This window comes from Galeopterus variegatus, unplaced genomic scaffold (genome assembly GCF_000696425.1).
Source record: "Galeopterus variegatus unplaced genomic scaffold, G_variegatus-3.0.2 Scaffold7769, whole genome shotgun sequence".
In the NCBI taxonomy this organism is placed as follows: domain Eukaryota; kingdom Metazoa; phylum Chordata; class Mammalia; order Dermoptera; family Cynocephalidae; genus Galeopterus; species Galeopterus variegatus.
In genome coordinates, this window is record NW_007733880.1 from 40,054 (window position 1) to 61,777 (window position 21,724).

Genomic DNA, 21,724 nt, shown 5'->3' on the forward strand with positions numbered 1-21,724 from the left:
TAGATGCAAACCACAACAAATCCAGCTGTTCAGAGAGAATCATTCTCCCAAAAAAGCTAATATTTGACATCATTAACATTTTTAAACATCAATAATTGTATCTTAGTCTTGCTAGAAAATGATGCCATGCTCAAGCAAAAACAGGCATACTTAATGCATAGCAAATCTAAAATGACATGTAGGGCCGGCCCAGTGGCGCACTGCTACAGTGCGCCGCTTGGGAGCGCGGTGGCGCTCCCGCCGAGGGTTCGGATCCCACATACGACCGGTTCCCGCTCACTGGCTGAGCGAGGTGTGGGAGCAACACCGAGGGTTGCGATCCCGTTGCCGGTCCCGGTCCAGTACGGGCGCAACACTGAGGGTTGCGATCCGTTGCCAGACATGAAAAAAGACAAAAAGGAAAATAAATAAATAGATAAGTAAAATAAAATGACATGTAAATGCTCAACAATTTAACTGTGATACGAACTACACTGGCCGCGAATGCCCACAGGATTTGGAGATTCCTGCCTTGAAAGAAAGACTATTTCTGCTGGCACCCAAATTGCGATTACCTGCCCTGGGAGGGAGACGATGAGAAAAGCAGAGAACAAGTACCTGTCTCTTTTTCAGTACTTCCCGGCTGCCCAGACGAGAGAGAAAAGTTCAGAATTTCTCCTTTGGTGAAAGGAAGGGAGATAACGAGGGGTGAAACCTCTGGAACCCCACAGGCTCCCGTCCGAGTAGCTGGAGAAGAGCGGTCGTCGACTGGGTAGAAACAAAATCGTCGCCATGGAAACTGTCGCGGCCGGCCGCAGCCGGAGGGGTTGGATGAAGGTTGCCTGGAGAGGCAGTTGCTGAGCAGCGACAGATTAAGGTTATCTGTCAGAACAATTCATTACTCAAGTAAATGTAGGGTGGAGGAGAGATTTTTTTTATATAACTGCCTTCCGTTGGAAGGAGTAAAGGAAATCACGTACTTCAAATTGTGGAAAACTGCAAAACTGGAAATTTGAATCCGCTGGCAAATAAGATTCATATAAACACTCTCAAAAGAGGAGGATCAAGTCTTCCAAGTGTCCCCTAGTGACTTCCTGTAAATATTGTAACTAACCAGCAATATAACTTATCGTTTCTATATTTGCAATTTGTTTATACAGCACTTTCAGGAAATCCTTGACAAAATCAAACAGGTTAAGAGGTGTGAAATTTTTTGAGTACCCTTGGAGAGAGAAATGTGAAATTTTGTTTTTCGAAGCTTCACAATGTATACTCCATCTAAACAATGATAGCCTATACGAATACTAAGTGCCTAAATAAAATTGGGGAATAAATAATTTCTGGTGGTATATTGATGGTGTATTCATTTGACAACTATGAGTACTTGTTATGTGCCGGTCACTATGTAAAGAATTTTTTGTTGTTGTAATGAGAGTACAGCCTACACTATTGTGTCTGGCACACAGAAGGTGCTCTAAAAGTGTCATGTGAGTAAATGAACAAATTAAACTTCCTGGTAGTTTGTAAAAGCACAATATCTTTCTGCAGAAAAAAAAACACCCAATAACAACAACAAAAAAACACCTGTACAAGTGGTAGTTCTTTAAATGTCAATTTGGTTGGGCTAAACTACAAAGACTAAAGGGGAGGAAGCAGTCTTTTGCATGATACCTTCTTCCAATTATTCAAGCTAACACTAATCTAGTGCTGCTGTGAAAACATTTTGCAGATACTAGGTCTTCAAAAAGTCATTTTGGCTATTCTAGGCCCTCTGCATATCCACATAAATTTTAGGATTGGTTTGTCAATTTCTGCAAAAAAACCCAGGTGGGATTTTGATAAATCCTTTGCTTTGAAGAAAGGAAAAATTTTAACTATCTAAACATACTAATTTACAGCTGAAAATCCTTCCTTAAACACTCTAGTTCTGAATCTAAGAACTATTAGAAATACTATTTAGAAATAGTATTTAGTTAGAACTAGTTTAACTAGTTAGAAATACTATTTATGTGAGCAGACAAGTTTATTTTGCAAAGCCTCGATTATTTAAAAAGCATTAATGGATATGACACCAAAATGTGATTCTCTACTACAGTACCAAAATTTTCTTTTTCTTTATAATAGAAATATGAAGATGTTAAGAGAATTTATGAGACTGATTTGCTATGCTTCATACTATGCATTGCTCATTTCAAAATTTAAAATGGGAGTGCAGGGAAAAGAGTCCATAAGATTAAGAGTTCTTTCCAGAGCTGAACTTAGATAGATTTTACACAGGTTTTTTGATTAAATTTTGTTAACTGATTTTTGATTGCTGTTATACTAAATAACATTATTATATTAAATAGCTGTATTGTACACTATGCTATATAGTATATATATATATATATATATATACTATATAGTACATATAATAATGTAACTGTTTTAATTACAATAAATGCTTTAAAAAATAAAAGAAACAAATAGAAGAGAGAGGCTGATCGCTCAAAAAAAAAAAGTAAATGGAAATTCAGTTTTGAATACATGGGGAAATACCCTGAAGTGATATCATTGGGTACTACTCAAATCTTCTTAGTGAGTGCTATCATTCAAAACTACAGTATCACGTTGACCTTAAGTAAAAAAAGATAGAGGAATAATAATAATCTATGCAGTTAACTGCCAGTGTTATTAGCAATATTGGAGGTAATCAAAATAAACTAGGCTTTACACATGAATATTTGCTGATATATATATATAAATAACAAAAATAACCTCATCAGCCATAAGTCTGATTAGTGGAAGTTAGCTTATGTTTTTTTGCATACTTAGCTTGTGTTAACTGTGTTTCTTGACCAAGAATGGGTGGATAAAATTATTTCTATTAGCCATTTCTTTTTGTATCGGGGAAGGTATACAATTTGTTCAGTCTTCCAATCTCAAATTTAAAGTATATAATTACAATTTATATAATTTGTGAGGCTATAATTTAGCCTCATAAAAATATAGCTTCAAACATGCTATTTATTATGTATTACTTTCAAGTCTGTGAGCTCAAATTAAACTTTCTATGAGAAGTTTTAACACTTTCAGAACAGCTCCTGAAAAAATTGACAAAACATAGTGAAAAGAGGAAGGTACCAAACCACGGGCACGCTGTTTCTATTTGTGTAAAAAAGTGGGAGGACAGGTTTCATAAATGTTTGTGTATGTGTATGAGTCAGGGGTAGGAAGGATACTTTTTTTTTTAACTTCTTAATATAGATTGTAGTTGATTTTCATGACCATTTACCTGTTACTCTTTTCCCCCTCCTTCTCTCCCCTGCCCCCAACTACATATCTATTCACTTGTCTTAACAAATTCAAGGAATTGTGATCGTTGTCTTCTTCCTCCCCCCTTTATTTGTACGTCTGTTTATTTATTTTTAGCTACCATAAATAAGTGAGAACATGTGCTATATCTCTTTCTGTGCCTGACTTGTTTCACTTAATATAATTTTCTCTAAGTCCAACCATGTTGTTGCGAATGGTAGTATTTCATTCTTTATTATAGAAGAGTAGAATTCCATTGTGTAGATATACCACAGTTTCCTTATCCACTCATCTGATGATGGACATTTGGGCTGGTTCCAACTCTTGGTTATTGTAAACAGTGCTGCAATAAACATTGGAGTGCAGGTATCCCTTTGGCATGATGATTTCCATTCCTCTGGGTTTATTCCTAGCAGTGTAATAGCTGGGTCACATGGAAGATCTATCTGTAATTGTTTGAGGAACCTCCATACCATTTTCCATAAAGGCTGCATCATTTTACAGTCCCACCAACAGTGTATGAGAGTTCCTTTTTCTCTGCAACCTCACCAGCATTTACCATTCTCAGTCTTTTGGATATTAGCCATTCTTACTGGAGTGAGATGGTATCTCAAAGTAGTCTTGATTTGCATTTCCGAGATGCTAAGTGATGTTGAGCATTTTTTCATGTGTCTGTTGGCCACTCCTATATCTTCCTTTGAGAAATGTCTATTCAGCTCCTTTGCTCATTTTTTAATTGGGTTATTTGTTTTTTAGCTGTTAAGTTGCTTGAGTTCCTTAAATATTCTGGATATAATCCTTTGTCAGATGTATATTTTGCAAATATTTTGTCCTGCCCTGTTGGCTGTCTTTTCACTCTGTTGATTGTTTCTTTGGCTACGTAGAATTTTTTTAGCTTGATATAATACCATTTGTTTATTTTTCCTTTAGTTGCCTGTGCTTTTTGGGGTCATATTCATGAAGTCCATACCCACTCCTATTTCCTGGAGTGTTTCCCCTGTATTTTCTTTAAGGAGTTTTATTGTTTCAGGATGTATATTTAATTCTTTAATCCATTTTAAGTTGATTTTGGTATATGGTGAGAGATACGGGTCTAGTTTCATTCTCCTACATATGAACATCCAGTTTTCCCAGCACCATTTGCTGAAGAGGCAGTCTCTTCCCCAGTGTGTTGACTTGGTGCCTTTGTCAAAGATCAGGTGGCTGTAGATGTATGGATTGGTTTCTGGGTTCTCTATTCTATTCCACTGATCCATGTGTCTCTTTTTATGCCAGTACCATGCTGTTTTGGTTATTACAGGTTTGTAGTACAGTTCAAAGTCAGGTAGTGTTATCCCTCCAGCTTTATTTTTTTTGCTCAGGATTGCTTTGGCTATGTATGGTCTTTTGTTATTGCACATAATTATCTGGATAGGTTTTACCATTTCTGAGAAAACTGTCATTGGAATTTTGATGGGAATTGCATTGAATCTGATCACTTTGGGTAATATGGACATTTTCACAATGTTAATTCTTCCAATCCAAGAGAATGGAATGTCTTTCCATCTTCTTGTGTCATCTTTAATTTCTCTCAACAGTGGTTTGTAGTTCTCTTCATAGAGATTTTTCACATTCTTGGTTAACTTTATTCTAAAGTATTTTATTTTATTTTATTTCTTTTTGTCTTTTTTACTGACCAGTAACGGGATCATAACCCTCGGTGTCGCGCCTGTACCAGGGACCGGCAACGGGATCGCAACCCTCAGTGTTGTGCCCACACCGCGCTCAGCCAGTGAGCGGGAACCGGTCTCCACATGGGATCCGAACCCTCGGCGGGAGCGCCGCCATGCTTCCAAGTGGCGCACTCTCCAGTGCACCACCGGGCCAGCCCCAAAGTATTTTATTTTTTTAGTGGCTATTGTAAATTGGCTAGCTTTCTTGATTTCTTTTTCTGCATGTTCACTATTGGAGTATAAAAATGCTACTGATTTTTTTGTGTTGATTTTGTACCCTGCAACTTTGCTGAATTCATTTATCAACCCTAAGCGTTTTTTTTGTAGAGGCTTTAGGCTGTTCAATATATAGGATCATATCATCTGCAAACAGGGACAGTCTGACTTCATCTTTTCCTATCTGGATGCCCTTTATTTCCTTCTCTTCTCTAATTGCTCTGGCTAGTACTTCCAACACTATGTTGAATAGGAGTGGCGAGAGTAGGGCATCCTTGTCTAATTCTTTTTCTCAAGGGGAAAGCTTTCAGCCTTCCCCCATTCAGGATGATATTGGCATTGGGTTTATCATAGATAGCTTTAATTGTGTTGAGATACTTTCCATCTATACCTAACTTGTAGAGAGTCTTTATCATGAACGAATGTTGAATTTTGTCAGATGCTTTCTTTTTTGTGTGTGTGTGTGACTGGTAAGGGGATCGCAACCCTTGGCTTGATGTCACCTGCACCGCGCTCAGCCAGTGAGTGCACCAGCCATCCTTATATAGGATCTGAATCTGTGGCGGGAGCGCTGCTGCGCTCCCAGTGCTGTACCCTCCCGAGTGAGCCATGGGGTTGGCCCCCTTGTCACATGCTTTTTCAGGGCAATAGAGATGATCATATGGTTTCTGTCTTTGCTTTTATTGATGTGGTGTATCACATTTATTGATTTGTGTATATTGAAACAACCTTGCTTCCCTGGGATGAATCCCACTTGATCATGGTGTATAATTTTGTGTGTTGCTGTATTCTGTTAGCTAGTATTTTATTGTGGATTTTTGCATCTATATTCATCAAGGATATTGGCCTGTAGTTTTCTACTTTTGATTTATCTTTGTTTGGTTTTGGTACAGGGTGATGTTTGCCTCACAGAATGAGTTTGGGAGAATGGCTTCTGTTTCAGTCTTTTGGAATAGTTTGTAGAGAATTGGTATCAGTTCCTCTTTGAAAGTTTGGTAGAACTCTGCAGTGAACCTGTCCAGTCTTGGGCTTTTCTTTGTTGGGAGCCTTCTGTTAAAAGCTTCAATCTCTTTTATTGTTGTTGGTCTGTTCAGATTTTCTATATCTTCTTGGCTCAGTTTTGGTAGTTTGTATGTGTTGAGAAATTAATCCATTTCCTCCAGATTTTCAAATTTCTTGGCATATAGTTGTTTATAGTAGTCTCTAATGATTCCTTGTATTTCTGAGGTATCAGTTGTAATATCACCTTTTTCATATCTAATTTTTATTTGGGTTTTCTCTCTTCTTTTTTTAGTTAGCCTTGCTAAAGGTTTGTCAATTTTATTTATCTTTTCAAAAAATCAACTTTTTGTTTCATTGATCTTTTGTATCATTTCTTGGGTTTCTGTTTCATTTAGTTCTGCTCTGATTTTAATTATTTCTTTCTGTCTACTAATTTTGAGTTTGGATTGTTCTTGTTTTTCTAGATATTTAAGGTGAAGTGTTAGGTTGTTTATTTGCCATCTTTCCATTCTTCTGAAGTAAGCATTTCATGAGATAAATTTCCCTCTTAGTACTGCTTTTGCAGTATTGCACAGGTTTTGGTATGATGTGTCATTATTTTCATTAGTTTCAAAATTTTTTTTTTGATTTCCTGTTTAATTTCTTCTTGGACCTATAAGTGTAGAGGATTCATAAAGCAAACATACTTCACAGGGCCTGGTTTTCCAAAACCTTGCAGTTTCAAATATTGACCTTGCAAAGGACAGGAAATTTTCCCTAGGCTATTGAATCTCTGTTGCAAGATAAGAATCGTAACACAGCAAGGCTGCTGGTTCAAAGACAGACAGGTTACTAATTGATGTGTAAAGTTACTAAAAAGCTGCTGGAGGGAGAAGGAATGTTTTCTAAATCAAGCCTTTGTTAGTGGATCACTTAATTGTCTAATAGAATGTCATCTGACTTGTTTTTACTGAATGTTACCAGCTTCTATTGTAAAAACTTGTTAAACTGTACTTAGCAAAACCCCACCTATGTCTCTTCCTGTAACTTTTTGGTCTGGAGAATAAATGCAGGAACAGAACCCCAATTTGTGGTTAATTTCCCAAATGGAAGAAATGCCTCACACTTGAGGAAGTTCTGGGATATTAACCCCTTTCTGGGGCTTCTCGCTGCTCAAAAGAGATGGGCTTTGAGTAATCTTTGGTGGCTCTGTCACCCAGGGGGAAAGGGGTGACAAATCCGTGGGAGGCAAAGCAACACATGTCATTAAGTAGAATGTTGTTTAATTTCCATGTGTTTGTATCAGTTTCTAGAGTTTCATTTGTTATTGATTTCTAATTTTGATCCATTGTGATCTGAAAAAATACATGGAATAATTCCAATTTTTTTGAATTTGTTGAGACTTGATTTGTGATGTAACATGTGGTCTATCCTGGAGAATGTTCCCTGAGCTGATGAGAATGAATATTCTGAGTTTGTTGGATGGAATGTTCTCTAGATGTCTGCCAGGTCCAATTGGTCTAAAGTGTTGTTTAGATCTTGTGTTTCTCTACTGATTTTTTGTCTAGATGATCTGTCCAGTGTTGAGAGTGGGGTGTTCAGGTCCCCCGCTTTTATGGTGTTAGTGTCTATCTCGTTCTTTAGATCTAATAATTTTTGCTTTATAAATCTGGCTCCTCCGACGTTGGGTGCATGTATATGTATGATTGTCATGTCTTCTTCATGGATAGATTCTTTTATCATTCTATAGTGGCCTTCTTTATCTCTTTTTGTGGTTTTTGGTTTAAACTCTATTTTATCTGATAATAAGAATAGCTACTCCAGCTTGTTTTTCATTTCTATTTGCATAGTATATCTTTTTCCATCCTTTCACTCTTAGTCTATGTGTGTCTTTACAGGTGAGGTGAGTCTCTTGAAGGCAGCATATTGTTGAGTCCATCTTTTTCATCCAGTTAGTCAGTCTGTGTCTTTTGAGTGGGGAATTTAATCCCTTTACATTTAGAGTTAATATTGAAAGGTATTGATTTGCTCCTAGCATTTTATTGATTTTTGTTTAGATGTCTTAAGTATCTTTTTTTCCTGTCTTTCTAATTTTCTGTTTGTCTTCTGTATTTGTTGGTTTCTTGGGGTGGTAGATAAACTACTTTTTCTCTTTTTTGTTAGCATTTTTGTTTTACTGGTAGGTTTTGTTGTTTCTTGAATATTCATGGCAGTGATGGTTGTTTTTCAGATATCAAACCCAGTACTCCCTTGAGAATTTCCTGTATGCTGGTTGTGTGGTAGCAAACTCCCACAGTTTCTGTTTGTCCCAGAAATATACTATTTGTCCTTCATTTCGGAAGGATAGCCTTGATGTGTAAAGTATTCTTGGATGGCAATTTTTGTTCTTTAGTATTTTGAATATATCATCCCATTCTTTTCTGGTTTTTAGGGTTTCTGATGGAAAGTCTTATGTTAATTTGATTGGAGCTCCCTTACAGGTGACTTGCCACTTCTCTCTTGCAGCTTTTAAGATTCTCTCTTTGTCTCTGAGTTTTGCCAGTTTGACTATAACATGTCTTGGAGAGGACCTTTTTCAGTTGAATATGTTTGGGGATTTGGGGGCCTCCTGAATCTGAAGATCTGTGACTTACCCTATACCTGGGAAGTTTTCTGCTGTTATTACATTGAATATGTTTTCAATGTCATTTCCTTTCTCCTCCCCTTCTGGAATACCCATGATTTGGATATTTGAGTACTTAAGGTTGTCTGTGATCTCCCTTAGATTTTTCTTCAATTTTTTAAAATCTTTTTTCTTTTTTCTGGTCTGCCTGTGTTAATTCAAATAGCCTGTCTTCAAGGTCAGAAGTTCTCTCTTCTGCTTGTTCTAGCCTGCTGGTTATACTCTCTGTTGTTTTTTATTTCACTGAACAAATCCTTCAGTTCCACAATCTCTGCTACGTTCTTTTACAGAGCACAGATTTCTTTGTACATTTCTTCTTTCAGGTCCTGTATATTTTTATTTCATTATGTTGTCTGAGTTTTCTTGTATCTCATTTAGTTTCCTTAGAATTGCTGCTCAAAATTCCTTGTCAGTCATTTCAAGGACTTTCTGTTCTATAGGATCTAGAGTTTGGGAATTATTATTTTTCTTTGGTGGTGATGTGCTTTCTTGATTTTTCATATTTCTGGTATCTTTTCTTTGGTGTTTAGTCATTGTGGTGGGGGTATCATGGTCTATTTGTTCCACCCTGATGACTGGCCTGGATCCTGATGGGACTTCCAATTCTTAGCAGTGGGGACTAACCTGGGCTCAGGGTCCCATGGCACCTGCCTGTTCTGGCATGGCTGGCTCAGGACATGTGGGCCTGGTGGCTCTCAGGCCTCTCTGGGCAGCAGGGACTGACCAGGGCTGGGGGTGTCCCATAGCACCTGCCTGTTCTGGCACAGCTGACTCGGGGCATGTGGGCCCAGTGGCTCTTGGGCCTCTATGGGTGGCAGGGACTGGCCTGGACTGGGGGTCCCACAGTGAATGCCTATTCAGGCATGGCTGACTCAGGGCATGTGGGCCCAGTGGCTCTCAGGCCTCTCTGGGTGGCAGGCACTGGCCTGGGCTGGGGGTCCCATGGTGCACAGCTCCTGCCTGTTCTGGCACGGCTCTTGGGTCTCCTGTTGTTCCTTTTTAACAGTTGCAAATTGGTTGATTTGTGGGAGAGAGCAACGCTAGGAACCGTCTACTCGGCCATCTTGACCAGAAGCTTGGAAGGATACTTTTTTCACTGTGGGTATGTTTTACTCTTTCAAAAAATTATAATATCAAAAAAACTAAAAGAAAAAAGTTTGACACTTTAAGGAATGTCTCAAAACCACAATTAAGACTCTGCCATAAGGTTAAATTAGATCAGCTTGCCTGAAGGAAAGTCACATTTTTCTAACAGAGCATTTATCTTTCATTAAATAGACTAAGATTGATTGAGTTCTGCAGTTACTTGAAGAAAAATGGTTGGGATAAGAAAAATAAAAGTAAAATTTCATAATTCATATTTGTTAATGTGGGTCCTATAAACTGGAATACTGAGTCTTATTCTCCCTTCCATAGGTGAGTTAGTTGAAATATAATTTCTAATTTATCCCTATACTGTAGCCCTGGACTACATATATATGTTCAGTATCCAGTCATTCTGTCAATGCTTGGTGGATGGGGGAGGAGAGGACAGGTCTAGAAATTTCAAATGACTGCAAAATTCATCTTTCTTTTAGGACACAGTTCAAAAAGTTTATTTTCCTCATGGTAAACCAGGGGGAAAGGCATGGCTTATTATTAGAAACCCAATAAACAAACATCCTAGCTCCAGGAAAAGTGAGATACAAGTAGATAATATCTTGATTTCTCAACATATTCTTTGAATTGTCAAGGTTTCTTTCTTCTGCAGTTAATCACAGAATGTTAACTGCAATAGCATTCAACACAAAATTACTTTTTCTTGAAATACTTTCTTCATCTGGCTTTCAGTTGAAGCTTTACTTCTCATTTCCTCTTACTCACTGCCTATTTCTTCTGTCTCCTGTCATTCTTTCAACACATATGTATTGTATACCAGGACCTTTCTAAATACTGGAGATTCAGCAGTAAACAAAACAGATAAAAGTCCTTTCCCTCATGGAACTTACACACCTTTGTCTCCTTCACTTCTTGACTTCTAAATGTTGGAGGGCCCAAATTCTTGGTCATTTCTCTATCTCAATCTCTCCTTGGAGATCTCATCCACTCTATACAGGGCACTCTGTCTTAGGGTTCCTGCTCTGGCCCACCTCTGGCCACACACCCATCCACAAGGTGAGGGGTCCATGAGGCCAAGGAGACATGCCCATACAGAACCTATGTATTCCTTCTCTAGGTCCCCAGGCTAACCAAAGAACAGTTGTTTGGGGGTAAAGTCTGGACATTCAGGCTTGGTGTCCACACCTACCCACATGAAGCTTCTCAAGATGCAGGAAAGAAGCCCAGGTGGAAAGATAAGGTATGTGGCCAAGAGTCAAGGAATAGCTCTTCTCAAGATGCCTTTGATGTATACTCATCAAAGTAGGAGAATAGAACACATTTTATTTAACAGCTTGTTAGCCTGATTTAAAATAGTGTGTGGGCCTCCATTTATACACTTGCCCTGGACCCTTGATAGGTTGAGTAGGTCTTTTCAGACCTAACCTCTGTCCTATATCCAACTGCCTACGGATATGAGGTAAAAACCTCATGGAACCTGACAAGCACCTCAAATTTAACTTGGTCTAAACAAACTCTTCATTTCCTCCCCCACACATACTTCTACCCCAATCTTTCCCCCATCTCTGTAAATACCCTATCATTTGTTCAGCTGCTCCTGCCTCCTTTCTCTGTGTTTTTACTCCGGCCCTTCTATAATCCCATTTATATCCTGCAACCAGAGTTATCTTTTTAAAACACATCATGAAAGTTAACTCCCCTAATTAAAATGTCCCATAAACAAAATGTGGTATAATCATACGATGGAATACTATTCAGCCACAAAAAGAAATGACAGAGTGATACTTGCAGATGAAACTTGAAAACATTATGCTAAGTGAAAGACGACAGAAAATAAGAACTACGTACTGTATGATTCCACTTAAATGTCCAGAATAGGCAAATCCATAGAGACAGAAATATTAGTGATTGCCAGGAGCCGTGGGAAATTGGAATGGGGACTGACTGCTAAGTTTTGGGGTTTCTTTTGGGGATGTTGAAAATGTTCTGGAATTAGATAGTATGCACAACTTTGTAATATACTAAAGCCCACTAAGCTGTCCATTTTAAAAGTGAATTTTATGGTATGTGAATTATATGCCAATTTTTTTTTTTTTTCTTTCCAGAGATGACCGGTAAAGGGATCTTAACCCTTGGCTTGGTGGTGTCAGCACCATGCTCTCCCAAGTGAGCTAACCAGCCATTCCTATATAGGGATCTGAACCCGTGGCCTTGGTGTTATCAGCACCACACTTTCCCAAGTGAGCCAGAGGCTGGCCCTTATCTCAATTTTTTTAAAAAAGTATTTTCCACATACTTTTGGAAAACTACTTTTCAAAAAAACAAGGTTGTTTTTTTTTTTCAAAGGGAAAAAGCACTTTCTAAGAAGTTTTTTTAAAGTATAAAATGCTTTTCTGGGTTATTTAAAGTTCTATGAAAATTCTGAAACAAAATTATTAAAATTTTCAATGAGAATGAGGACATTAAAACCCATTTTTCCCACAGTTAACTAAATATTTTTAGTTTTTCCCCTTTGAGGAAAATGAAAAGTTGAAACTTCTCCATAATTGTAATAAAAACAACTCCCCTAGCTTCCCTTTACTTAGAAAAAAATCCAGAACTTTATACTATGGCTTAGAATGCACTTCACAATTTGGTAAATTACTATCTTTCCTACCTGCTACTCTCCCCAAGGCTCACTGTATTCCAGTCATGCCAGACTTTTTTCTGGTCTGCAACAAACCAAGTTACTTTACACTTCAAGGCCTTTAAAAGAAATAGAAATAAAATACAAGACGCCCAGTTAAATGTGAGTTTTAGATAAACAACATTTCTTAATATAACTATGTCCCATTATTATTCCTTGTTATCCGAAATTCACATTTAACTAGTCGACCTGTATTTTTATCTGCCACATCCGGCAACTCTAAATAGAAAGGGTTTTCCTATTTCTCAACTAATTAAAAATGAACAGCTTTGCCCAAGTTTGTCAGTACAATCCTATTTGTTTCTACTATTCTACTACTACCTGTGTAACCAGGTAATTTAATGTCTCGACCTCACATCTATAAGCAACGTCTAAAGGGACCTACACAAGAGGAATTGCGAGACTTAAATATTTTGTGTAGCATCTTTAGCATAGTCAGTTCTCACTAAATAGGAGTTATTGTATATTGTTCGTTAACTACCACAAAGGCTCACTCAGCTCGCCGCTTAGGCGTTGGCCTCGCCTGAGGGAGAACCCACTGCACCTCTGAATAGGGAGAGCAGGATCCGCAAAGATGTGGAGAGAAAATAAGCAACACTTTCCACGCCCCGACTCAAGGCGGCAACAGTGTAGAATTCCTCACGTCCCTGCGCAGCCCAGCCTACCGCGGAGCGAATAGAAACCCGGCAGTTGAAGTCCAGGAGAGGCCGCCCGCCTCCTTTAGCGGAGCGGAACCGGTAACACCGCCCCAGCATTTCCGGTTTGGCATACCTTCCCTCTGACCTCCGTCCTGCACTTTCGACAAAAGCATGGAGTCTAGTATTTCCCTCTGGCACCTCTATATTTTATTCATTTCTCCTTCATTGTGACACGGGTTGAAGATAAAAATTAAGCTATGAGGGATTATAAGCAGGCGTGGCTATGGAAAGAAGTAGCAGGTAAACAGGAATGCCGAAAGTGCGCGGCAGGAGCACCGTGCGCCCGCTCCTCGCCGGCCGGAAGTTGCAGGGTCTGAATGGGTCCTGGAGCCGGCAGCTGCGACCCCTCTCTTTGACACTGGGACTCCGCTCGGCCGCTGGTCTCGTCCGTCGCTGGGCCACCGGGTTCATGTGGAGGCTTCTAGGCGCCCGTGCCGCGCTTCGTGGGGTCCGGACGGCGGTGGAGCAGAGAAGCCGAGCCGAGGCGGTGACTGAGACAACGGGTGGCGGGATGGAGCGCGCTGTAGTGCGCTGTGTGCCCTCCGAGCCCAAGCTGAGCCTGTCGTTCGCGCTAGCCGACGGCAGCCACAAGAACATGCAGCGCGACCAGAGCGAGCCGCTGGGTCGGGTTCTCAGCCGGATCGCTACCAACGCTCTCAAGGGCCACGCTAAGGCAGCCGCCGCCAGGAAGAGCAGGAAGAACCGGCCGAACACGAGCAGCGGCACGGCCTGTGCAGGGCCTGGGCCCGAGCCGGCTGCGGCCTCCGAGCCTGTGGTGAAACTCTACTACCGAGAGGAGGCGGTTGCTGACGACGTGCTCAACGTGGACGCCTGGCAGGATGGCGCGGTGCTGCAGATCGGCGATGTCAAGTACAAGGTGGAGCGCAACCCGCCCGCCTTCACCGAGTTGCAGTTGCCGCGCTACATTATGGCCGGCTTCCCGGTGTGCCCCAAGCTCAGCCTCGAATTTGGGGATGCCGCCGGCTCCCTCTTCCGATGGTACAAGGAAGCCAAGCCTGGAGCTGCTGAGCCAGAGGACGGTGGCCCCTCGTCATTGTCTCCTTCCTCACCCTCTTCTACTTGGACCAAGACGGGTGTGGACGAGCGCGTCTACACTCCGTCCAATGCCGACATCGGGCTACGGCTCAAGCTTCACTGCACCCCAGGCAATGGGCAGCGCTTCGGACCGAGCCGAGAGCTGGAAAGCGTGTGTCCAGTGGAGGCCGGGCCTGGCACCTGCACTTTTGACCACCGTCATCTTTACACAAACAAAGTTACAGAGGACGCTCTCATCCGCACTGTCTCCTACAACATCCTGGCAGACACGTACGCTCAGACTGAGTTCTCGCGTACAGTCCTGTACCCATACTGTGCCCCCTACGCCCTGGAGGTTGACTACCGCCAGAACCTCATCCAGAAGGAACTCACAGGTTACAACGCCGACTTCATTTGTTTGCAGGAGGTTGATCGTGCAGTGTTTTCAGACAGCTTGGTACCCGCTCTCGAGGCCTTCGGGCTGGAGGGCTTGTTTCGAATCAAGCAGCACGAAGGCCTGGCCACCTTCTACCGAAAGTCTAAGTTCAGCCTCCTTAGCCAGCATGACATTTCTTTCCACGAAGCTCTGGAGTCCGACCCACTTCACAAAGAACTTCTGGAGAAACTAGTTTTGTACCCATCTGCGCAGGAGAGAGTGCTCCAGAGATCTTCTGTCCTTCAGGTAAAGTAGCTTCCGCCTGTATCTTCACATCCTTGCCAATTTTTAAGGGCCTGGAAGGCGGGGGCTGGTGGTGGGGTTATAACTGATATGAAAATATCAAGACTTTATTGAAAGATGTGTTTCCTCGTATATTTTCAGCACAAAGTTTAGTCTTCATTCATTCGTTCAGCAAATATTTACCCCTTTAATTTAATATGCCTGCCATGCTGCAGATTGCCTTGAACAAGACAAACAGCGTCTGTCATAGTGCTTACAGTCTAGCTAAATACAACAATAATGGTAATAGCTAATATTTTTTACTACTTGCCAAGCACGGTTCTGAAACGTTTTAAAGTACGGATGATCCGCGACTTACAGTGGGGGTACGTCCTAATAAACCCATCATAAGTAGAAAATATGGTAAGTCAAAAATGCATTTACTACCCCGATAAACCCGTGATAGAATAGAAAAATCGTAAGTCAGGCCATCCTAAATCCACAAACTCCTCGATTTACGATGTGGTTACATCCGGATAAAACAGTCCTAAAGTAGAAAAATCGTAAAAGTAACCATCGTTAAGTCATGGAATGTCTGTTCTTAAAGATAGAATAGAAAAATCGTAAGTCAGGCCATCCTAAATCCACAAACTCCTCGATTTACGATGTGGTTACATCCGGATAAAACCGTCCTAAAGTAGAAAAATCGTAAAAGTAACCATCGTTAAGTCATGGAATGTCTGTTCTTAAATTTTAAATATTAGCTAGTGTTTTTTTTAATCATTGGCTCATTTAATCTTCATAGTAATCTGCTATTCCTGTTTTATAGATGTTATTCTTATAAATGCTATTCTTACCATTTTATAAATGAGGGAAAAAATGATCGTTTACTTACCCAAGTTCCCCCCAGTATGGAGCTAAGATTCTCACCCAGTCAGTTATATATACCATGATCACTGGGCAGGGTGTTAACTGATACTCAGCACAAAACTATCTTCATTTTAAAAAAACATGTGCATTGTGTATCCAAAGTTTTTAAGTAATTTTGTTCATAAGGAGAACAGTAGCTGCCATTTTTTTTTTTTTTTTGAGCGCCTACTGTGTTTCATGCACTTCCTTATAAGCTCATTTAATTGAATCTATACAACAGTCCTCCGTGAGGTGAATGGTATTGTCTCTTTACCAATACCAAGCTGGCTTAGAGAAATGTCTCTCCAGTTCACACTGCTGTAAGTGAAAGAATGGGTAGTCAAACCTAGGTCAGCCTGACTCCAAAGCTTGTGCTTACCCACTTGAAAACACTGTCTCCAACCTTAGTGTTGTCATCTAGAACATATTACAGTCCTCCATGGGATATCCAGGGTGGGTTGGTTTCAGGACTTCTGGTAGTACCAAAAACCAGTACTCAAGTCCCTTATACAGAATAGCCTAGTATTTGCATATAACCCATGCACATCCTCCTGTACACTTTAAATCATCTCTAGATTACTCATAATACCTAAATATAATGTAAATACCATGTAAATAGTTGTTATACTGTATTTTTAATTTGTATTATTTTTATTTTTTAATTTGTATTATTTTTTATTCTTGTATTATTAATTTATTTTTAAAAAATTTTCAAGCCACAGTTGTTTGAATCTGCAGTTTATTGAATCTGAGGTTGGTTGAATTCAGGGATGCAGAATTTTAATATTTTAATACTAGCTTCATATGTTGAACTGTTATTAAAATATACTACACTGAATTCTATTCATGTATATCCTAAAACATATAGCAAAGATCAAATTTCATAATTGTGATCTTAGTTCATTAAGGGAAGGATATGGAATAAAATGTCAGTTCATCATACAGTCTTAGATTTAAAAAACATTCAGGAGATTGGCAGACACCATATGAACTCTTGGCACTTTTTATTTTAGGTTTCAGTTCTTCAGTCTACAAAGGACTGTTCTAAAAAGATATGTGTTGCTAATACCCATCTCTACTGGCATCCAAAAGGTATGTTTAATTTGGTTTTACAAGTGACTTAAACATGGCAACTTAGGGTTGCAAAAGCTGTTTTACACAAATATTTATCTTGACTGTCACCCAGAAACTAGTTTGTGAGGGTTTTTTCTTTTTCTTTCTTTTTTTTTTTTTTTTTACTTGAAGACAACTTTTAAAAGTACTTACATTAATCTTTTTTATATTCATAGGTGGGTACATTCGCCTCATTCAAATGGCAGTAGCCCTGACTCACATTAGACATGTTTCATGTGATCTGTATCCTGACATACCAATTATATTTTGTGGGGACTTTAATAGTACACCATCTACAGGAATGTATCATTTTGTCATCAATGGCAACATTCCAGAGGATCATGAAGACTGGGCTTCCAATGGGGAAGAGGAAAGATGCAACATGTCTCTTACACATTTCTTCAAACTAAAAAGTGCTTGTGGTGAACCTGCTTACACAAATTACGTTGGCGGCTTTCATGGATGTCTAGATTACATTTTCATTGACTTAAATGCGTTAGAGGTTGAACAGGTGATTCCATTACCTAGTCATGAAGAAGTCACTACCCACCAGGCCTTACCTAGTGTTTCCCATCCCTCTGATCACATAGCACTTGTATGTGATTTAAAATGGAAATAGATTTGTGTTTAATGGAATTTAAGTCTGAAAAGGAAGTTAGTTATTGTAGTAGAAAATTTTTTTTAAATCAAAGCTTATATGGTTAACCATCAAAAGAGGAAAACTAAACACTAAGGTAAAATGTTATACCTTACTAGTTATTGTCCAGATGTCTTCATTATGAGACTGTTCATATTTGTATCATACAGCTTCTCTACCCTTTTTTTTTTTTTGCTATACTTGGAGGAAAAACAAATATATTTGTGACTAGCAAGAAGAAAATTGAATTACTGTGTACATTTCACAAGTGATTTTTTAAGTACCATTTGAATGATCTTATAATTTTTCTTTCATAGCACACATTCCAAATTGAATCATGTTTATACAATTGGGGTAGGGTGGGGTGGGGTGGGGCAGGGGGCAGAATGCATACAAGTTAAGGTGAGAGACCTAAATTTTGACACATGGAAGGAATAACAGTAGGGTCTACCTCTACCTCAATTTGGTTAGTAATTTAATACAATTTCAGAACTTTAACTAAAGCCTAAAATATACTATCACCAATTGTTATTGCTCCTGATCCTTCATTTTTCAACTAACAAGTATGGTGTTTTTATTATTTTTAGGATTTTAGTTTTTAGTGTATGCTACAAATGGATGTTTTCATTTTTAGGATGCAAGCACAATTTAGTATTCAAAGTGAGTAGCATCATATTCAACTTGATCCCATTGTCTTTATAATTACTCTGGCCCATGAAAAATGTTCACAAAACAACAGGGTATTTGACCATATGATATTAGGGAATACAGCACAATATATTACTTTATGAGAAACTGCCTTCTGATATGGGCTTGAAATTTTGGATGAACTATTAAGCATTTCTATGCTAAAAGTATTTTCAAAATTGTCAGTTTTTATAAGTAGGAAAAGGGGGAGGGCTTTTGAGCATTTCTGAAATAAACTATTCATTTTATAAACTTGGGCATTATAGTTTGAGTTACAGGACAGCGTTATATATAACATATATTTTAAAGGAAATTTAAATATGAAGCCAAATTCTTTTTAAAATTAGAAATTACAGGCAGTTGTACTGATCAGTGTCTAGCCTAGAGCGGTAACCAAGCTTTACTAACTCAGTTATCACCATACCTTATTTGTAATGCTTTAGCTGTTGCTTTTTTTGATGTTCAGGATAACTGTAATGTTATCTCATATTTCTGCATTTAATTCCTAGGTTAGGTATTAAAAGCCCGCACACCTCAAGAAGAGCTCTGATTTTCTACAGTCAGGAAAGCTCGTTTCAAATTCTTTAATGTCTGAACCCAATATGATAAGAACTGTCCTCTTTTGATAAAGTAATCAGTACTTTCATATCCTGTTCACTGTCAAATGTATTAACTCTTAAGTTTAGTAAGTTTGAGAATGAAAGGTTTTACCTGTACTTCATACTGAACTTTGAGGTACTTAAAGTACTTGAAGGGAAAGATTAAGGTGGAAGTTTCTTGATATTTTGTTTAGAAAAGGCTGTAAATGAAAATTTGATGCTACCAAATTGTGCCTTCCTAAATAACATTTTTGAGAGCATTTTAACAGCAGTTTACAAATCCATAAATAATATATTAAAGCCAGAATCTGATTATTTTCAAAATATATTTTTCTCTTATTAAAATTTGTTTTTAGTTTGCTTTCAGAAAAACATGTTGACAGGACCCTTATAGTAACTTGAAAGAAAACAAAAATTTTCTCAGCAAAAAGTTGAGGAACATTTTGAAAGGAAAAATTATAACGTGACATAATTACTCATGCCCATGAAAAAGCATACGGGTCCTGTATTAATAGCATGTCTGGCTAGATTGAACTCTGATCAGAAAAACGAAGCACTTACCAAACATTTCATGTCCTTAATCCTTAAATTTGATATTTGCTGACTAAACAGTATAATCAGATTGTATACAGGCATTTCAAAAGAATAGGATATGGAATGCTATTGTCAAGTGCCACATACTCTGGTCAAATCTATGTATACAGATATGGAGATTTATGTTAGAATGATTGGAGTCCAAAGGTAGGGAACACTAAGAACATTGTGTAAGTAGCATACCAAAATTTCCTTGTACTCATGAGTTAGAATAAAGTGTTATTCGGAAATGTTTAAGTAATTAGAGCCATCTTTGTGGGTGAATTTTTCTATTACATTTTCGTATTTTAGTACATTTAACTTTAATAGAATATGGGAAGTCTAGTAACTTTCTATGGTAAACCACATCTCATGATGTTACAAGTTCTTGCTGTAGGAATTAACATTCCAAAATTTTATATTGATTATAAACGAGTAAGAATATTTTAGAACATGTTATTCTGTTTAAAATGAATTTTTATGCCATTGCCACTGCAGCAAACAAATATGCTGATAGCTCATGATTCATTAGCAAGCAAATCATTTCTGGCTGTAATGTGCATTCTTTTTCAAATTCTGAATACTGAAATCAGTTGTTTCAAATTTCTAAGAGTTACACTGGGTGGTAACTTTTCTGAGAGTACTAGGGTATAATCTCACCAGAATGTGCTGGTTTCAGTCTGGAGATAGATCTCTGAGGAGCATAATACAAGGGAGAGAAGATCCAGAGAACACTACTGTGAGATCTTTCTGGTGAAAATTGACATCTTTAGATCTCATATTCTCTAGCTATGAAATACAAGGCAGAGGTTCCCTACAAAGTAGTTGGATTGGGACAAGTCCAAAATCCATATCTAATGAAAGATAAGTCTGTTTTATTTATCACAAGACCCACATGACAACTCATTAGGAAAAATCTTTCCTCTGAAATGTGGCCAACACTAATTTTTTTAATACAATAAAATGTCTTAAAAATTTTAATATTTTGCTCAATATAGTACTTAAAGGAAACACTAGATTTCATTATGGGAGAGAAAACAATTCTAAGATCTTTAACTGATAGGAATATTCAAGTTCTGTGGTCCCACTTTATGAGAAAGCACATGCTTTTTAATATATAAAGTACTAGAGCTGTATTAGGTAATTTTTTAGCACTAACTTCAGAATAACAACACTGCGTTCTGAGATGACATTAAGATAAAATTCACTTAAGATTAACCATTTTAAAGTGTACAGTTCAGCTGTATTGAGTACATTCACCAATGATGTGCAACCGTCTAATTCCAAAACATTTTCATCACCTCAAAAAGAAATCCCATACCCATTAAGCAGTCACTCCCTATTCCCTGCCTCTATGGATTTACCTAGTTTAGATATTTCATATAAATGCAATCACATAATATATGACCTTTTGTGTCTGGCTTTTTCACTTAGCATGTTTTCAAAGTTCATTTATGTTGTAGTATGTATCAGTACTTCATTCCTTTTTATAGATGAATAATATTGCACAGCAGAGATATACTACATTTTGTTTATTTAAAAAGATATTTGGGTTGTTTCCATCTTTTGGCTATTTTGGCTAGTGCTGCTAGGAACATTCTTGAACACTTTTTCCTTGGTGGCTGGCCAGCAAGGGGTACTGAACCCATGACTTTGGTGTTACAAGGCTGCACTCTAACCAACTGAGCTAACTGGCCAGATGTACATATTTTTGTTTGAACATGTTTTCTGTTCTTTTGGGTGTATACCTGGGTTGTCAAAATCCATGTTCATATTGTCAGTATTAGGTGTGCTTTTTTTTTTTTTTTATCTTTTTCGTGACCGGTAAGGGGATCACAACCCTTGGTGTGGTGTCATGCACCACGCTCAGCCAGTGAGCGCACCGGCCATTCCTATATAGGATCCGAACCCGCCAGCCCTGTCAGTATTAGGTTTTTACTAATTTTAAGTTTCCTTGCAAACTAAATCATTAATTTCCATCTTCTGTCCATTTTATGTGTTGATGTTATGTTAAAGCATTTATATAACACAGTCCATTTTACCCAGTAATTCACTTTAATGATATTATCCTGGAGTGTTGATGTTGGAAGTACTGCTAGGTTGCATTTTTCTAGTTCATCCCATTTGTGTTCTTTCCATATTGAAGATGGCTCAGTAGGGAACTGGATAGGCTTTATTTAGTTGGCT

At 38.5% G+C, this 21,724-nt stretch overlaps 1 protein-coding gene and 1 long non-coding RNA gene across 2 annotated transcripts in view; both read left to right on the forward strand.

Moving 5' to 3' along the window:
- Positions 1–13,617: 13,617 nt before the first annotated feature.
- On the forward strand, positions 13,618–17,933 carry PDE12 (phosphodiesterase 12). The gene is made up of 3 exons (XM_008592310.1): positions 13,618–15,043; positions 16,942–17,020; positions 17,218–17,933. The coding sequence occupies exons 1-3, from the start codon at positions 13,736–13,738 to the stop codon at positions 17,658–17,660; spliced, it is 1,830 nt and encodes a 609-aa protein (XP_008590532.1). The 5' UTR covers positions 13,618–13,735; the 3' UTR covers positions 17,661–17,933.
- A 3,521-nt stretch (positions 17,934–21,454) lies between these two features.
- The window catches only part of LOC103607842, a 2,357-nt gene continuing 2,087 nt past the window's right edge, over positions 21,455–21,724 (forward strand). Inside the window, exon 1 of the long non-coding RNA XR_551996.1 lies at positions 21,455–21,707. This is a non-coding gene — a long non-coding RNA (uncharacterized LOC103607842). The remainder of the gene's footprint in view (positions 21,708–21,724) is intronic.

Coding starts and splice junctions, on each gene's coding strand:
- PDE12 (XM_008592310.1), top strand. CDS start 13,736: ATGTGGAGGCTTCTAGGCGCCCGTGCCGCGCTTCGTGGGGTCCGGACG. Junction 15,044..16,941: donor AGAGATCTTCTGTCCTTCAG/GTAAAGTAGCTT, acceptor TTTTTATTTTAG/GTTTCAGTTCTTCAGTCTAC. Junction 17,021..17,217: donor TCTCTACTGGCATCCAAAAG/GTATGTTTAATT, acceptor TTATATTCATAG/GTGGGTACATTCGCCTCATT.